Below are 17,059 nucleotides of genomic sequence, written 5' to 3'. Positions count from 1 at the left end.
TTGAAGCAAGGGCATTCTTTATCTTTTCACCTCACTTTCTAGACTGCAATAATTTGCATAGGTCCTTCTGCCAACAGCCTCTTTCACCTGTTTATTACAGGGATCAATCATGAATGACAAATGAAACAGATTTTGCCAAATTCTCTCCTTTCCCTTCCATTCACTCCCAGTTTCACTGGAGTGCTGGTCATTCTCCTCCTCCCCTCCTCCTCCTGAATTTCCATCTGTATTCAAATCAGCCATCATCCTCCTCCACACTGTCTGTGTGTCAAAAAGGACATTTGGGTTTAAAAACTACAAGTGACAATATCATTGCAGGCAGTTCAAGAGCAATATTCCAGGCAGATTAATGCATGGAAAACCAGGAGCATGTTTAAAATAGCATCTCTCATAGAAAATGGGAGACAGCCCCAAGCAGAAGCTGCATTTGGCATTTTGTTAAAGGAAATAATTGACAAAAGCACAGGGAAATAAAAACATTAATCTTATTTTGAGAATTGGGGTTTGGTTTGGGTTTTTTATTTTTAATAATATGGCTGAAGCAGCAGAGAGGATTCTACATTTTGAGATGCATCAGAACATGATGCCCCAGTATTTTGTTTCACTGAGTTTGTTTCTTTCTTTTCATTTCTTCCAAAAATCCAGTGTTGCTTCTTGGAAGTCAGGTAGAATTCTGTGGGAGTGGCAATTTCTTGTCCATTTGTCCAAGAAATGTGGGCACAGAAAACAAACACTAAAGCTGCTAAAGCTGCATTTCTGCATTGAGATGGATTTTGTTTGGGGATGCTTCAAATACCTTTAGTATCTCCACAGAATTTTAGCATTTCTATAGTGTTTAAATGGAAAGTATTTTGTGTGTTTATAGATCTGTAATTATACTTTGGGGTTGTGGACATGTTGGCAGATCACTGAAGTGGTTTTGGTTCCTGTGCATTTCACCATAATCCTGAGACAGAAGCAGTTCATGCTCAGCTTTGAGCTTGGGCACTGAAGTGCAGGTGAAATTAAAAAACACCAGTCACCATTTACGTTGCTTTTCACTAAGTAACACTGGAACCTTCTGGAAAGACTCCACTCTGCTGCTGCTGCTCCAGATTGCTGTTCTGGGCCATTCAGACCAGGAGAATTCATTGTCCAGGAAACATTTATTATCATCTGAAGGCTGGGGACAATAGTGCCTGCCTCTGCATTGTAACCACTCTACATCACATTAGCATATATTAAATTTCATTATTAAAGTCACTTTCACTCACATACACAAATATTCAGAAAAGCAGAGACGTGCAGTTAACTTCAGCAATTCTTCTTTAGGTTTACAAAGAAGACCTACCTCAGCTGAAACAGCAAAGTAAAGAGAAAAACCATTCTGTGCCCTTCCTTAAGAGAGAGAGAGCACCCGAGGACAGCTTGAAGCTGCAGTTTATCCATGGGTAGGGTAACAAAAATAATATTTGCTATTTCTGATTGATTAACATTGCTGGGGTGCTCTGACAACTCTTATCAGAGCATAAGCAAAGCATTTTGTGGTGCTTACCCACAATTAACTTGTCATTTTTACTGTGGTAATTATTAGAATATCAGGTATAGCTTTTCTGTTTTCAGTTTTGTTTTAGGATGGATGGAGCTCTGAGCAGCCTGGTGCAGTGGGGGATGTCTCTGCCTATGGCAGGAGGTGGAGCTGGAGCTGGGTGATCCATAAGGTCCCTTCCAGAACAGACCATTCCAGGATTCTCTTTGTTAAAGAACAGGGGAAGCATGTAACACTGATAAATAATAAATCTCTGTTGAGTTTTATGAAATTACATTTTATACTTGTTGCTCATACACCTGGTGTTTCCTGGAGTCTTTGTAATAGCTGTGATTTGTTCAAATGCCTGATAGATTTCTGCTCCAATCCAATTCCTCATGAAGCTTACCTGGACACAATTCTATGTAAAAGATACAGCCTTTTTGTGAAATCAGTGCTGATTTAGGAATTGAGTGCAAAGTAACCCTTGAGAAGATCTTCTGAGCTCGAGCTCAGAAGTATCACAGAGGAGCCTCAGGACTCCTTTCCTTTAACACACAAATCTATAGCACAGATTTCCCGAGCAGCTGTGGGGCAGCCATGAGATGTTTGATGTCTGCTGCAGGTACAGGGGCTGTGACTGCAGGAACAACCTGTTCTACTGGCAGGGGAGGTGGTTTATCACATCACCTGCAGCCAGGTGTTTCTTTGGTGTTTGCTGCAGGTACAGGGGCTATGACTGCAGGAACAACCTGTTCTACACCCAGGCAGGGGAGGTGGTTTATCACATCGCTGCTGTGGCCGTCGTGTACAACCGGCAGCAGCACTCGCAGCGCCTCTACCTCGGCCACGACGACGACATCCTCAGCCTCAGCATCCACCCCATCAAGGACTACGTGGCTACTGGGCAGGTGGGGAGTTCAAAGTGGCAGCAATCATGTTTTATATAGAATTAGAAAAAAAGCCATTTTCTTTTTCCTCACATGTATTGTTTCCTCCTTAATCCGGGCAAACTGAATGTTGTTTCCTATTTCCCTGCTGAAACTGTTGGAGATGATTAAAAAACCATTCCTATATAACGTAAACACTGCCAGTCTTGTGCTATGGCTTTCAAAAGTCTTATATTTACTTTAAATCTCTCATGTAAAACACAGGAGCGGTATTTTATCTCCTTCCTAGAATGTTTTGGACTTTAATGGCTCAGTTGCAGTATTTTTGTACTGTGGGAGCTTTCAACAACTTTGCTCAGATAAAAGCTGATGGGCACTTTCCTGATACCTGGTACTGAATATGATGTATTCAGTGTATACATATTCATTCAGAAATCAGGATAAATGATACTATGAATATTCCACTGAATAGTGATAGTTTTAGAGACCATCCACTGATATTTCTCTGAATGAAAAAATAAATCTTGAAAAAGATAAAATAGGGCAAATGACAAACCTCTGTTGTAGGGTTTTAAAGATATGATAATGCTAATTACTGTTATTGGTGTGCTTTGAACTTCTATGGGCAGAGAGCCCAATTAACCCTCTGATCTAGGTTGGAAGAGATGCTGCTATCCATGTTTGGGACACCCAGACTCTGAAATGTTTATCCTTGCTCAAAGGCCAGCACCAGAGAGGAGTGTGTGCACTGGATTTTTCAGGTGAGCCACAGCCTATGTTTATCTAAATGAGTAATTTAAAAGCAATCCTTGTGATGCAGTGTTAATTCAAACAGGTGTGAAATTGCAGCCAGTACCTATTTTACATGGAAGCTTGCTGACTTGGGATAAAAACAGTGTGTATGGTGAAGTCAGTCATGGGCCTTTGGTCACTTGGTCAATGATTGATTTGGGTGGTGTCTAGCAGATAATACCAAGTGTGCAGTTGGAATTCTGGTCACTCTCTACATGGTGCTGTGAGAATTCTAAAGCAGGCAGGATGGTGACTCAAAGCATATGAATGAGTTGGAAATGTCACCTCTGGGCTCATCCAACTCTTTGCATTTGCTAACAATTGCCACATTTTTCAGTGAGTTTACAGAAGAAGTAAATATGACAAACAGTTGTCTGCTGTCTCTCCCACTTGTCTTTCCAAGCTGGCTGCCCTGAGCTGTCTCAGTTTTTAAGGGATAATTCCTGTGTGCAGCACTGAAGAATATCATCCATATGGTGGGGACTTAAATACTTCTGTATCTTCATAAAAGGCCTTGAAAATTCATTCTCCCTTCTCTATGAAAAAAATTAAGAGATTACTTTATCTGAACTATCCTCTACTTGATCTGATTTTTTTTTTTCAATTAAACACAGCTTATTTCATATTCTGCTCTCCAGAAATGTGGTAAGACTTCATTAGGATGTAGATCACATTTGTAAGACAAGACTATACAAAAGAAGTTTGACTTCCACAAAGATAAATCTGTGGAACTCAGTCATATTCCATTATCAGGAGAGGAGCCCTGGTGTTCATCCAGGAGCTGAAATTCAGATGTGAAATTGCTGACCCACTGTGGTATATAAGCTCACTCTGAAAGGAGATAAAGTGCCAGAAGGAAGAAAAATGGATAAGGATGATTTAACTGGTATTATACAATGTGCACAGATGTCAAAAAACTTCTTGTTAAGATCCTTAATTGAACAAACATTCCTATACTTGAAAATTCTTTGTGGTTTGCATTTTTAACACCAAGTAAATTCCTGACCAAGTAGAAATATTCTGGATCTTGGAACCCATGTGCCTGTAAAGAATAAACTGGCCAAATATTCTGTGGGCATAAATCTGTAAAAAATACTGAATGTCTTTTAAAAAGTAGCAACCATTCAACATTACAGTGTTGCTTTAGGACCTGATCCTGAGGATAATGCACACACTGCATTCCTGACTTCCTTTAGTTGGGATTCTTGGCATGGGCAGGTACAGAGCTGAGCAAATGTGCAGCTCCCTGCAGGATCAGGGGCTGCACTGCCCTGTGTAGGGGATTTGCATTGTCTTAATAACAGAGCTTTCACAATCAGGTTCAGATCACACTTATGTGGAGCTTGAAGATAGAAACCTGGATCTCCCAACCTTTTCTGGCTGTAGTTGATGAAGCAGCTGACTTTTCCCCCCAGTTCTCTCTCTAAACCATCAGCTGCTGCCCATTTCTCAAAGCTGGGTCCGTCTTGTACAGCCCTTCTCAGGACACGGTGATTCTGAGGATCATTTCATTCCTGCAACGTTTGGCTGTGCCCTCTGGTGGCTAATTTAGCATTTATACCTTGGGATATTGTTTGGAGGCTGTAGTCCACATTAGTGCATAAACCTCCTGTTTCAAGTGCATAAAGTTTAAATTGCTGTGTTGTTGTGTTGTTTGGGGATTTTTTATATAAACTCAGTTTTGGTTTCTTGTCCTGTATTTTAACTTCTTTTCTTCCTACCTTATTCTGCTTCTTCCACTTGGTCCTGTTTCTTTCCTACTAATTCTTAAATTCCCCTTCTTCTTGCTTCTAGTAAGATCAGTCATTAAAATCTGTAAGAACTTACTCAGTCCTGTGAACTCTGCAGCAGTTCTGATAGAGTAATTTATATCAATGATTCTCTTTTTCCTCTTGAAGTCAAATATGCCCAAGCTGAGTCCTTCACACCATTCATTTCTGTGAGAAGCCCATTCCCAGATCAGTATTTTTGTTCAGTCCCTACCCAGCTCTGCTTCCTCCAGCTGTGACTTTTGTGCAGTTAAAAAAGCCAGGCAGGTGATCAGCTCCTCCTGCACCCTATAAATTGTCTTATCATTGGCTGCAGTAATCATGGCTTAGTTTTATAAACTTTGTAGAATGTCAGCACAGAAGTTTGTCTCTAAAACTTTGTTAGAGATGGTTGTGTTTATCATTATTTTATACATGTGGCAAGAGATCCTGGGTACTGTTGAATTATGGATGGTTTTCTCTTCTGGCTTTCCTTGCTCTCATTATCAGTCCTGCTGTGTCTTTCCTGCAGTGCAAGTGAAGATAGCCAGCAGTTATTTTTAGCCTTAAAATTTTATATTGTATTTATAGTTTCATCACCCTACCTATGAACATTTCATACACTGGTAAATCTCTGCACCATTTCAAGCAAAGAAAAGAAGCATTATCTATCAGAAATATTTCAAATAAAATGCAACGTGAGTTTAGGGTGCTTGAGCTTTATGAATTGAATTTCATTGCCTTGGTTGATCTTCCCTGTTTTCCTTGTACTTACACATAGGAATGCTTTGTGTCTGCCTTAGGGAAAAGATCTGAACTCCAATTTCTCAAACTTAATTTGGGAGGGTTTTTTGCTTCATTTATAATATCACATTAGAAATTCAGTTTGCAATGTGATTGTTGGTTCATTGCCTGTTACATTTTCAGCTAAAGCCTCAGCCCCTTTAACACTCAGTATTGCTTCTGTGCAGCTGATGGGAAATGTTTGGCATCTGTGGGGCTGGATGATAACCATGCCATTGTGTTCTGGGACTGGAAAAAGGGAGAAAAGCTGGCAACAACCAGGTAAGGACACCCACAGGTTAAAATCCCCTCTGATTGCTGTTTTTCCTGATTAGCATCGTTCACATTTTTCCTATGAACAAAGAAATAAAGCAGAACTCCCCTCTGAAAGCAGGATGGTGTTTCAGAGCAACATACCCAGATTAAAAACCTGGGGATGCACAGACCAGTGTTTGGAAATTGTATGAACTATTTCTGTCAGGAGTTCTTATCCTTTCTGTTGGGAGAGCCACATTGGCACTGTGGTTTGTTTCAGGCTTTTCAAGTGAAGTTTAATATTTTCTTTCAGTTTTGTGTCCTGGCTTAGGGCAGAAGTCACCAGAGGTGTCATTTCCTTTATGTATTCAATGATGTGCTGGGTTCCATCAATCACCAGATCACTTTCTAAAAAGAAAAAAGAGTTCTCTCTATTCTATATATATTCACTGCTGATCCAGCCTTCCTTCTGAGCCAGCTTTTTCTGAGTTATTTGCTCTTCCAATTGCCAATGGAAAGCTCAGCTGCTAACCTGACAGTGAAGAGTCCTTTGTGCTTTCCTGAAGGGAGCAGTGCTGGGAAGAGAATTGGATTAAAGTGGCATGTTTGCTGTTTTGTACTCAACTGTTGGATTGCAACAATAGTTATTCAGTGTAGGAAAATCAAACTGTCTGAGAATCTGCTTTCTGTCTCAGCCTTGGACAAAATAAGTGTGCCCCTGGTCACCAGGACTGAGCAGAATTCCTGTGAGAGTGGATGCATGGGCCAGAAAGGCAAGGAGAGAATTCCATGTGCTCTCTGCAACCATGTAATGTAGCACTGCTCAGTAGAAATTGTTATTATAGCTGCAGAAAAGTGCCTGTGAAAGGTAATTTACTTTAATTACTGTATGGTGACATGTTGCAGAAGAAATGAGATTTTCTGGTGGCAGCAGTCTCTGTTAGTAGTGAACCATTAGTGAAGAAATCAGTGTTTCACTCCATGTGTGTGTACCACAGTCTGTTAGCTATACAATTTCATCTCAGACATCCAGTTTATTAGGCAGTGAGGGTTTAAATCATGTCTAAAATCTGTGCTGGAGGCTTTGCTTAGCAACAGCCCTGGCTGTGTTGTGAAACGTGACATTTTCCTGGGCTTTGCAATCCCAGTTCTGCTGTCCCCAGACAGATTGTGCTTGACTTGCAAGCAAAGAAATACTTTCTGTATTCCCACGCTGACCTTTAAGCTTTTAAAAACAAGAAAATGATAAGCTGTGTCACTACCTGGGGCTGCTGCTCCCAGGACAGATAAAACATGGAGCACTTGGGTTCTTTTCACCATGTAAAGCTGCATGTACCCAGTGCATCTATTATTGCTCATCTGTTATCTTCAAAATATGCAGGGTCCTCACAGAGAGCAGAAAAATGAATGTATCTTCTAAAACCTTGCAGTTTAAACCGTTGTTTAAATTTTAGCAGTGCCTAAATGCAACTCCCCTGTTCTGGTGAGTGCAGGAGGACAGAGAGACGCAAAAGCCCTCATGTGGCCTTTGCACACAAGAATGAAAGAGCATCTCCTTACAATCATATGGACCCATATAAACCTGGAAAATGGGTGTCCATTCACCATATACAGACACTTATGTTTATTCTGCAGTTAGATTTACTTTTGTGAATGTTCTTTTTGCTTTATCTCTCTAGGCTGATTTATTTCAGCATGACTTCTCAGGTTTTTGGTTGTTTTTTTATGTTGCAACATTAAGAACACTCTTATTTATTTGCTTTAATTGTTTCAGAGCTAAATATGCAGCTTGCTTCCCTGTCCTGGCTCTCCTACCGCCTGTCTAATTCCATTAAAGTCCTTGTTGAGTAAGTGGGAGCCAAACACCTCAGCACTGCAGGATGATGTGCTGCAGATGTCAGGGGTGGCCAGGACTGGTTTGCATCCAGACATTCCCACTAACATGGAATACTGACCCTCAGAGGGGTGTCAGAACCATGTGATTTTCTATATCTGCTGAGCCTGTCAGGAAAAAGTGACATAATCCTAGCACAAACCTGCAGATTACAGTGAAAAGCTCATGCTTCCTGCTTTGGGGGTTTATAAAACACTGACATGGATTTAATTAATGCTTTACACTTGGGAATAATTTTTCCTTTGATAAGACCAAGCTTGTAAATTCCCATAAATACATCAACAAGCATAACTTCAGTTACCCAAGAACTAAACCTGGAGGTGAATGTGCTGCTGAGTGAATTGCTACAATTTTATAATTCGTGATTTTGTTTTCTGTCTTGAAGCCCACAGATTAAACACTTCCTCAATTTTCCTGTCAGACTATCTTTTAATATTTATTGAGTTCTCATGCACTTAAATACTTATCTTGACCTTTATGTCTTCTCTTAATTGCCTTGACCTTTATTGCCTGCTCCTTTGTTATGACTTAAATGAACTGAAATTCAGTGAGAGAGGATTTTTATTCCCCACATTTCTGTAGTCCCCACATGGTGCGTGCTCAAATTCTCCTGCCAGCTCCATGAGACAAAATCCCAGAACTAAACCCTTGCAGATTAGAAATATGGCTCTCTACTTTTTGCTAGATGGGGAAATTATTTATATCAATGATTTAATTAGTTTGAAATCTTAAGTCATCTTTTGCCAAGCTTTTAAAATGTCTACTTCTATTGCAGGGGCCATAAAGATAAAATATTTGTAGTGAAGTGTAATCCACATCATGTGGACAGACTTGTCACAGTTGGGATGAAGCACATCAAATTTTGGCAGCAAACAGGTACTGTATTGAGTATTTTATATTTTATTAATATGGGAATTTGTGAACATTTTTAATACAGGAACATCATATTCCCAGTTTAAGAATTTGTTTTATTAGTTAAGCACTTTTCCAGTTACCAAAATATTAAAGGGGTTAAAACCCACCTCTTGAGTCAGCAAATGTCATAATATTCCTTCCTCCTTGGAAGGAATTTCCAGTTAATTGTGTTTAGATTCTAATCATAATATTAAGACATTCTCCTAAGCAAGCATCCTTGGCTCCCAGAAAATCAGGTTCTGATTGAGGATATTTTTTATTCAGGACTGGATTTTTTGCTCTTCATGACTTTTTAGTTGTGTACAAATGATACAAGTGCTCAGAACAACTCAAAATTAGGTCATTTTAAGAGCTTCCTACACTTCATACCATAGTTTAAGCATTCAAGTGGTTCAGGTGCTCTCAGATAAATAATTATTTTTTCTGCTTTTTTTTAGTCTTTAGGTTATTTTTGCAGTGATCACGTAGATTTGCATTGCTGTTTGCCAAATTCCATGGTGAGAATGTGCATTAAGCAGCATCTTGCCCCAAAAACAGTTTCTTTCCAATAAAAATGGTGATTTTTAATTCAGATTTGCTCAATGGAGTAGGGAGTTAGTGTGGTGTCAGCCTTGAAGCCCACAGTGCCTTGACACAAGGCCACCTGTACAGATGATGTTTTGTGATTTATGTGTATTTTTGTCTAAGCATTGATTCATGGCCTCATGGCTGCTTCTGCTTTCTGACCCAAAGCAAGACTGTGGTGATTTGGAGGAACAGACCCTGCCATTTATTCTGCAACCTGCTGCCAAAAGCTCAGGGTGCCAGGGGACAGCTAAACCAATCTGCTTGGGGTCACCTCTGCAGAGAAGCAGCATGGCAGAAGCTGCTGTGGGCAAAAACCACCCTGCCAGACTGTGGTGGTGTTCACAGGGGTCTGAGGGTGAGGGAAGAGACGAGGATCTGACTCCATGTTTCAGAAGACTTGATTTATTGTTTTATTATATATGTTATATTAAAACTATACTAAAAGAATGGAAGAAAGGATTTCATCAGAAGGCTAACTAAGAATAGAAAAAGAAGAATGATAACAAAAGCTTGTGTCTCGGACAGAGAATCTGAGCCAGCTGACTGTGATTGGCCATTAATTAGAAACAACCACATGAGACCAATCCCAGATGCACCTGTTGCATTCCACAGCAGCAGATAATCATTGTTTGCATTTTGTTCTTGAGGCCTCTGAGCTTCTCAGGAGGAAAAATCCTAAAGAAAGGATTTTTCAGAAGATATCATGGCTACACCAGACCTTGCAGTAGTTGGTTTTGCACAATTCCTCACCAAATTTATCTTCTGCTGGGGAAGGCAGTCTGAAGACCTGAGGCTGATCTGCTCCAGAGCTGTCACTGCTGGGTTCACTTTCTTTGGTTGTGCTTTTTCCTTCTGCATTTCCATTATCAGGCAGCCCCAGGAGATCTTGGGGTCAAACATTTGTCCTGTACAGCCCAAGCAGAGCAAGGCCTGTGCTGCTGTTGCAGGTGGAGGCTTCACCTCCAAGCGGGGCACGTTTGGGAGCGTGGGGAAGCTGGAGACCATGATGAGCGTCTCGTACGGGCGCGGGGAGGAGCTGGTGTTCTCTGGGGCTGCCACTGGGGACATCTACATCTGGAAGGAGACCCTGCTGCTGAGGACAGTGAAGGCCCATGATGGACCTGTGTTTGCCATGCATGCACTGGACAAGGTATCTGTCACCTTCCTTCACCTGGAGTTTTGTGGCACCCATGGATTTTAGAGGTGTTTGCGGTTAAACAAAGCCAATAGGAATGAGCTCTGTTATTTGATACACCTGGATTTGGAAGCACCTTGTTCCATGTGCTGGTACCTGACCAGCAGCTTTCTGACCTCTAAAAATTCAAAATTTATTTCTCACTCTGCTCAAGAGTGTGGTTTTCATGTTTGTGCAAACCACAGGGAGTAATGGGTAACACTCATTGCCTCTTCAAGCTGATCCCAAAAACATTTGTGCATTACCAGTTTCCAAAATCTGAAACATGATCTTTTAATAATATTATCATGATCTTTTAATAATATTATCATTGTGTCTTAGTCAAGAGTGGCAGATAACGTCTTGATTAAGACTCAGAACCCAAAGGTTTTGGGTTTTGAGTTAACTATTCCAGATAACAAAAGAATTCTCTTTCAGTTGCATCAATACATCCATAAAAGAAATTATGGCAAAATATCTGCATCACACAAACGAGCTAAAGACAAAGTTTTGCCCCTGGCAATTTGAAGATAATGTTGATAATGGAATATCCCTTTTGAGGTTATGGTTTCAACTGTAGAAGTAAAAGATGAGAAGAATGTTAGCTATTAACATTTTTATATATCAAGGTCAATTAAGATCCCTGTGGCTCAATCCTTTCTGGCCCTAATTGATCGTTCCCAGCTTTCCTATCATTTTTTCTGTTTGATCTTGGCACTGAACATCCTCTTCACTTAGATTTTTGTTGGTTAGTTATTTATGCTCTTCTGCATTCACTTGGCCCAGATAATCTACCCAGGGAATTAATGAGAGAATCGGTCCCTGATGCATTATTAGAACTTGGGCTGAAGCATCTGTTAAGTCAATTGAATTTGGAACAACTTGAGAAGCTGTTTCTGCCAGCTACTGCCTCTTCTAAGGGTAAATCACATTTTCCCATCCCTTGTTTCCACATGCAGGCAAATGTCCTGGTCCAGCATTCCTGTTTACAGCAGTGTGTGCTCCATGTGGTTTCAAATCTTTATTACCCTAGAAAAGCAACTCCACATCTTGTCCACTTGAATTTTTCCCTCATAGGTACAGACTCCAGTATTTTTAGTTTGACACATGAATAAAAAGCAGGGGAGGCTTTATTGTGCCTTTGGCCATGTCCTTTTGAATCTCTCCCATGAGTGCTGACATTTGTGTGTGTTCTGCTCCTGTGCCTGTGCAGGGCTTTGTGACGGGTGGAAAAGATGGAATTGTGGCCCTTTGGGATGACATGTTTGAGAGGTGTCTGAAGACATATGCTATCAAAAGAGCAGCACTCTCTGCTAGTTCTAAAGGTATTGCCTTCCAGTGTGTTCCAGTAAGGGCTGTGTGCTTGGAGGGTGGTAAATGGCAGTAAAATGGGTGGGGACTGGGTGTCACAGCTTACCAGAAGCCAAAGGGAACAGCAACACACACCTTACTCTGTGCTGGAATGTTCTGGCTTGACCCACAGAAGATGTATTTCTTGTATTCCTTGTCATTTATAGTTTGTTCTGCTATTCCCTCCTCTCTTTCATGACATTGGGCTTTGTTTTCATTGGTGAAATGATTTTAAGGAGAAAAGTCCCCAGCCTTGAGTATGGCAGTTCCAAAGTCAGTCCGGTTTCCTTGGCTGGCCACATTCCCTGTGATGTGGAAAGACCTGTTAAATTCCCCAGGCCTCAGTGTGGAACTCTGGAAAGGGATATTCATATGGAATCACAGCATTACTCTGAGGTGCTGGAACTCTCTCAGTCCCTGCCACTGTTCAAGCAGTGAAGTATCAGTCACTGTATTGCCACAGTACAGACAAACTCCCCTCCCTGCATTACTAAGGAATGGATTATCTGGCAGTTTGATCAGGCAGTTTTATCTCATGCTCATGATTTTGAACAGATTTGAATTACATATAAACTGCAAGGGGTATGAAATTTTAAAAAACAATTTTAAATCTGGCATTCTTCAGGTTTGCTTTTAGAGGACAACCCCTCCATCCGAGCCATCAGCCTGGGACATGGGCACATCCTGGTAGGAACTAAAAATGGAGAAATCCTTGAAATTGATAAAAGTGGGCCTATGACTCTGCTTGTTCAGGTACTGTATGGATCTGCCATAGCAAACTATTTCCTGTATTTTTATGAAATGCTGGTTCTTTGGTGTTCTTTTTTCAGTAAATTTTGATCACATGAAGTAATCCTTCAGATTTGTCTTGCCTGCATGACTGCATATCCAAGATGTGTGAGGTTGTGTTTTATAAAACACTGAACTCATCCACTAATGCAGATTGAGAGCAGTAAGAAATTATTTAACCTTGATATGCAGTGCCAGCAAACTGTATGCAAGCTGGAAAAAAGCAGGAAGAGTGATTAACAGCTTGGAAAACTGAGAATCTGAGGCAAGATTAAAACAAAATATTATGTGTGTTTTGGGCAAACAAGGATCTTATAAAGGATATGAAGTTTGAGGATTAGCCAATATTAGGATTTCAGGATAAAGTCCTGTTTGGGGTGTAACTATTCCCTATTAATCTCAAGTTTGGAAAGGAGAGTATTGGAAGAGCAGGAATTACAGCCAGAAATAGTGGAGGGGAGTATGGAAGTTGGGGGGACAGAGCAGATGTTCAGGTCTTTTGGCATGTGGAAAGCTTTGGAGAGAGGAGATGGTGAAGGCTTTATGTGGAAGCCCAGGGCACAGGGAATATTTCCCTGTCTGCTCTGGGGTGCCCTGACCCCCAGGGCAGCACTGACTTTGACCCTTTTCATGGAGAAAATTTCCTAGACTTCAAGATAAACTAGAATCCTCAAAAGTGTGAAATAGATGATAGAGAGCAGTGTAGCTGTATCACTTGGGTGGGAAATTTAGGTTTTGGGATTTTTAGTATGTTGTGGGTGGAAGCAAGATGGAGGGCACAGGGTGTCATCCTGGGTTTCTTCTTCCTCCTTCTCCATGGGTTTGGGTGGCATTTTGTGATTGTGCAAAAAAGTCCCCATTGCAGCTCTTTGGGATCAGTTATTGGGTTAAAAGGGAAATAATCCAGGTGTCAGTTCTTAATTGGATAGTTCAGTCTTAAAAGACCTTGGAACAAGAGATTGTTGGCCATTTTGTGCCTTCTAATGAAAAGCTGCCCAACTCACAGTAGTGAGACTGTTTTAGTGATAAGAAATAATAAACACCTGAGTGTGAACATGAAATACTGTCTCAAGTGCCTTCAGTCCAGACCCAGAGAAACCAACAACTGGTACCCCCACAGCTTTACTGCCTGGGACTTGCAAAATGAGGCAGGGCAAGGTCAGCCCCTATTGCACAGCCCCACAGGCATTACTATTATTTCCTCTCGTGTGGAATGCTTTCCTGCAGGGCCACATGGAGGGGGAAGTGTGGGGCCTGGCAGCTCATCCTCTCCTGCCCGTGTGCGCCACGGTGAGCGACGACAAAACGCTGCGAATCTGGGAGCTCTCAGCACAGCACCGCATGCTGGCAGTGAGGAAACTCAAAAAAGGTAACTCTGCCTTGGCCTGGGCATCCAGGGATCCCCTGCTCCTGGAGCAGCTCCCTCTCTGCCTCTGGGGCACTTAATTAATTGCCTAGGCAAAGGACACGGTCCTTAAGAAATTGGGAGCGCAGGAAATAAATTGGCTTTGGCATGTGTCAAGTCAGTGCAAAGGGAAGGAAGAAAAAGGACTGTAATCTATTGTAATGAATAATAATAAAATGAACCTCAGTATCTTTTCCCCCAGTTTCAAGGGGAATGAGTTGACCTCAGAATCACTTTCCTCCCTAGGAATGCTTAAGGCCAGTATGTTGCTGACATAGAAGAATTTCCTTATAAAGACAAAAGTACAATTTCCTGCATGTTGAGTGTGACCGTGTTCACAGGGGTCCAGGGGCGAGGTCAGAGACGAGGATCTGACTCCATGTTTCAGAAGGCTGATTTATTATTTTATTATATATATATATATATATATATATATATATATATATATATTAAAACTATACTAAAAGAATAGAAGAAAGGATTTCATCAGAAAGCCAGCTAAGAACAGAAAAAGAAAGAATGATAACAAAGGCTTGTGTCTCAGACAGTGAGTCTGAGCCAGCTCACTGTGATTGGCCATTAATTAGAAACAATTACATGAGGTCAATCACAGATGCACCTGTTGCATTCCACAGCAGCAGATAATCAATGTTTGCATTTTTTTCCTGAGGCCTCTCAGCTTCTCAGGAGGAAAAATCCTAAGGAAAGGATTTTTCAGAAACTATCTACAGTTTCAGAAACTGGCTACAGTTGAGCACAGTCATATTTTGCTGTCAATATGAGCTTTACCTGTTAAAACAACTTCTCAAAAATTAACACTTTTTCTGCCCTCTCCTCTGTACAAAATTAGATAAGCTATGTTGAAATTTTGCCTTCTCAAAATCACTCTTATTTTATTAATTCGTTGATACCTCTCAGAAAATTTTAAATTGTTCATTTTCAGTGACAAATCTGGAGCACAAGAACCCTTAACTGGCTGGGGGAAAACAGAGTTAAATATTTTGGAGAGGTGAACTTGGGAATGGATGAGGGTAGCTGTAGGAGAGTATGTCAGGAATAATGCTGAGGCAGAGATACACTGCCTTTAATGAATCTTTGAATTTTCCATCCGGATTTCCTTTCTCTAGGGGTTTTGGGTGGGGTTTTTTGTTTTGTTTCTGTCATTGGTGTGTTTAGAATGTGGCTGGAAGGTGGTATTTACAATAAACCTGTTTCTAAAGGGATTAAATCATTGTTGCCAACCCTGTAACGAAGCATCCATCACACCCCTCTGTAACATATCTTCCTCAAGAGATAACAAATCCGTTTTAAAATCACATACTTGCTGTAGAAACCTTTCAGTTGCAGTTCGTTGTTGGTTTCCTCAGTTACGACAGGCTCATTTCCGTGTGCCTCCTCAGGCGGGCGCTGCTGTGCCTTCTCTCCGGACGGGAAGGCGCTGGCGGTCGGGCTGAACGACGGCAGCTTCCTGGTGGTGAACGCCGACACTGTGGAGGACATGGTCTCCTTCCACCACAGGAAGGAGATGATCTCGGATATAAAGTTTTCACGAGGTACAACCACATGATAAAGCGGAAGAGGAGAGTTTATCCTGCAGTTTGTTTCTCTTGTCTAGGCAAGGTTGAATGTCCCAAAGGAAGATTGGCTTTGTGTGTGCTCCATGCATTAAATACTCCACAATTCCATGTGGCTGCCCTAGAACAGGCCCACCCTGCCTGGTGAATTCACTGCAGTGGTGAAAACCACACCAGTATCAGTTACTTTACCCTTTAATAACCTCGGTGTCTCCTCCTTGCAGAATCAGGGAAGTACCTGGCGGTGGCTTCCCACGATAACTTTGTGGATATTTACAACGTCCTGACCAGCAAGAGGGTTGGCATTTGCAAAGGTGCCTCCAGCTACATCACCCACATCGACTGGGACTCCAGAGGTAAAGTGTTGGCCAGGGATACAGACTGGAAATGCCCCTAAAGTGGAATAGCAGGAAACTGCTCCCCTCCAGTTCTTGAGATCAACCACTGATGCAAATGCTGTTTCCCCACGGAGCACTGCATGGATCCAGTGCAATTACATTTGTTGGTATCCAATTTCCTTTCCTTGCTGAGCTCTGCATGGCAATCCCTGCAAGAAGCTAGAGCCTGATGGTCCCAGCTAATTAAGTCCAGCAGGATCCATAATGAGCTCATGCCAGTGAGCCTTCCCAGAGCAGCTGGGATCTGTGTGGGGCCCCCTGTGTGCCTGGGCTCTGTCCCTGCTCTTGGCCAGCCCCAAAACGTGGTGTGGGCCAGGGGCAGCAACCACAGCATCTCTGTGGGCACAGCAAACTTCCCATCCCAGGACAGCTCAGAGTGGAGCCCCACTGGGGAGTGCAGGAGGGATGGGAGCTGGCAAAGGTTCCACTTTTGCCAAAGCTGCCTTGTAAAATTATTAGGAAAATTAATAACACATCCATTTACTTTTGACCTCCATTAGTGTGATGGGGAAATAAAGCAAAATATTCCCTATCAGCAGAAACTGATTTGCTGTGCAACAGCAACTTCTTAAGGATATTGGATGATATTTAAAATATTACTTCTGCATTAATCAGAGTATAGGACCCTTACAAGAGTGATTTCAAGCCTCTGTGTTACTTTGGCTATGAATAACTCTCTAGAAGATAATTTCTTAATTTACCCCCAGAAATCTCTTCACTCAGTCAAAAGAAAGTTTGTAGTTGTCACAATAATTATTAAGATTCATAACAAACTCTTCTTTTGTATCCAGGAAAGCTATTGCAAGTCAATTCTGGTGCCAAAGAACAACTATTTTTTGAAGCACCAAGGGGGAAAAGACATATTATAAGAATTGCTGAGGTATGAATATTGGGCTGGATTATTTTTACTTTGAAAATTAAAGAATTGTCTTCAAATGGTGTATTTTTTCATTTTATAATGCTTTATTTACAATGGTTAGAATTAGAATTACTTAGTAATTCCACAGTGTCTTTCCTA

The 17,059-nt window shown here is 41.3% G+C and overlaps 1 protein-coding gene across 6 annotated transcripts in view; it reads left to right on the top strand.

Moving 5' to 3' along the window:
* The window catches only part of EML6 (EMAP like 6), a 93,427-nt gene that overhangs the window by 52,756 nt on the left and 23,612 nt on the right, over positions 1-17,059 (top strand). For all 6 annotated transcript variants that reach the window (XM_058019862.1, XM_058019861.1, XM_058019866.1 and 3 more), the window contains 12 exons: positions 1,312-1,430; positions 2,232-2,418; positions 3,053-3,158; positions 5,909-6,002; positions 8,645-8,745; positions 10,299-10,501; positions 11,739-11,850; positions 12,501-12,628; positions 13,892-14,033; positions 15,470-15,622; positions 15,868-15,999; positions 16,833-16,921. In XM_058019862.1, coding sequence (XP_057875845.1) covers positions 1,312-1,430; positions 2,232-2,418; positions 3,053-3,158; positions 5,909-6,002; positions 8,645-8,745; positions 10,299-10,501; positions 11,739-11,850; positions 12,501-12,628; positions 13,892-14,033; positions 15,470-15,622; positions 15,868-15,999; positions 16,833-16,921 — 1,566 coding nt within the window. The remainder of the gene's footprint in view (positions 1-1,311; positions 1,431-2,231; positions 2,419-3,052; positions 3,159-5,908; positions 6,003-8,644; positions 8,746-10,298; positions 10,502-11,738; positions 11,851-12,500; positions 12,629-13,891; positions 14,034-15,469; positions 15,623-15,867; positions 16,000-16,832; positions 16,922-17,059) is intronic.

Source organism: Melospiza georgiana, chromosome 3 (genome assembly GCF_028018845.1).
Source record: "Melospiza georgiana isolate bMelGeo1 chromosome 3, bMelGeo1.pri, whole genome shotgun sequence".
In the NCBI taxonomy this organism is placed as follows: Eukaryota; Metazoa; Chordata; class Aves; order Passeriformes; family Passerellidae; genus Melospiza; species Melospiza georgiana.
This window is presented reverse-complemented; position numbering and strand designations above follow the sequence as displayed.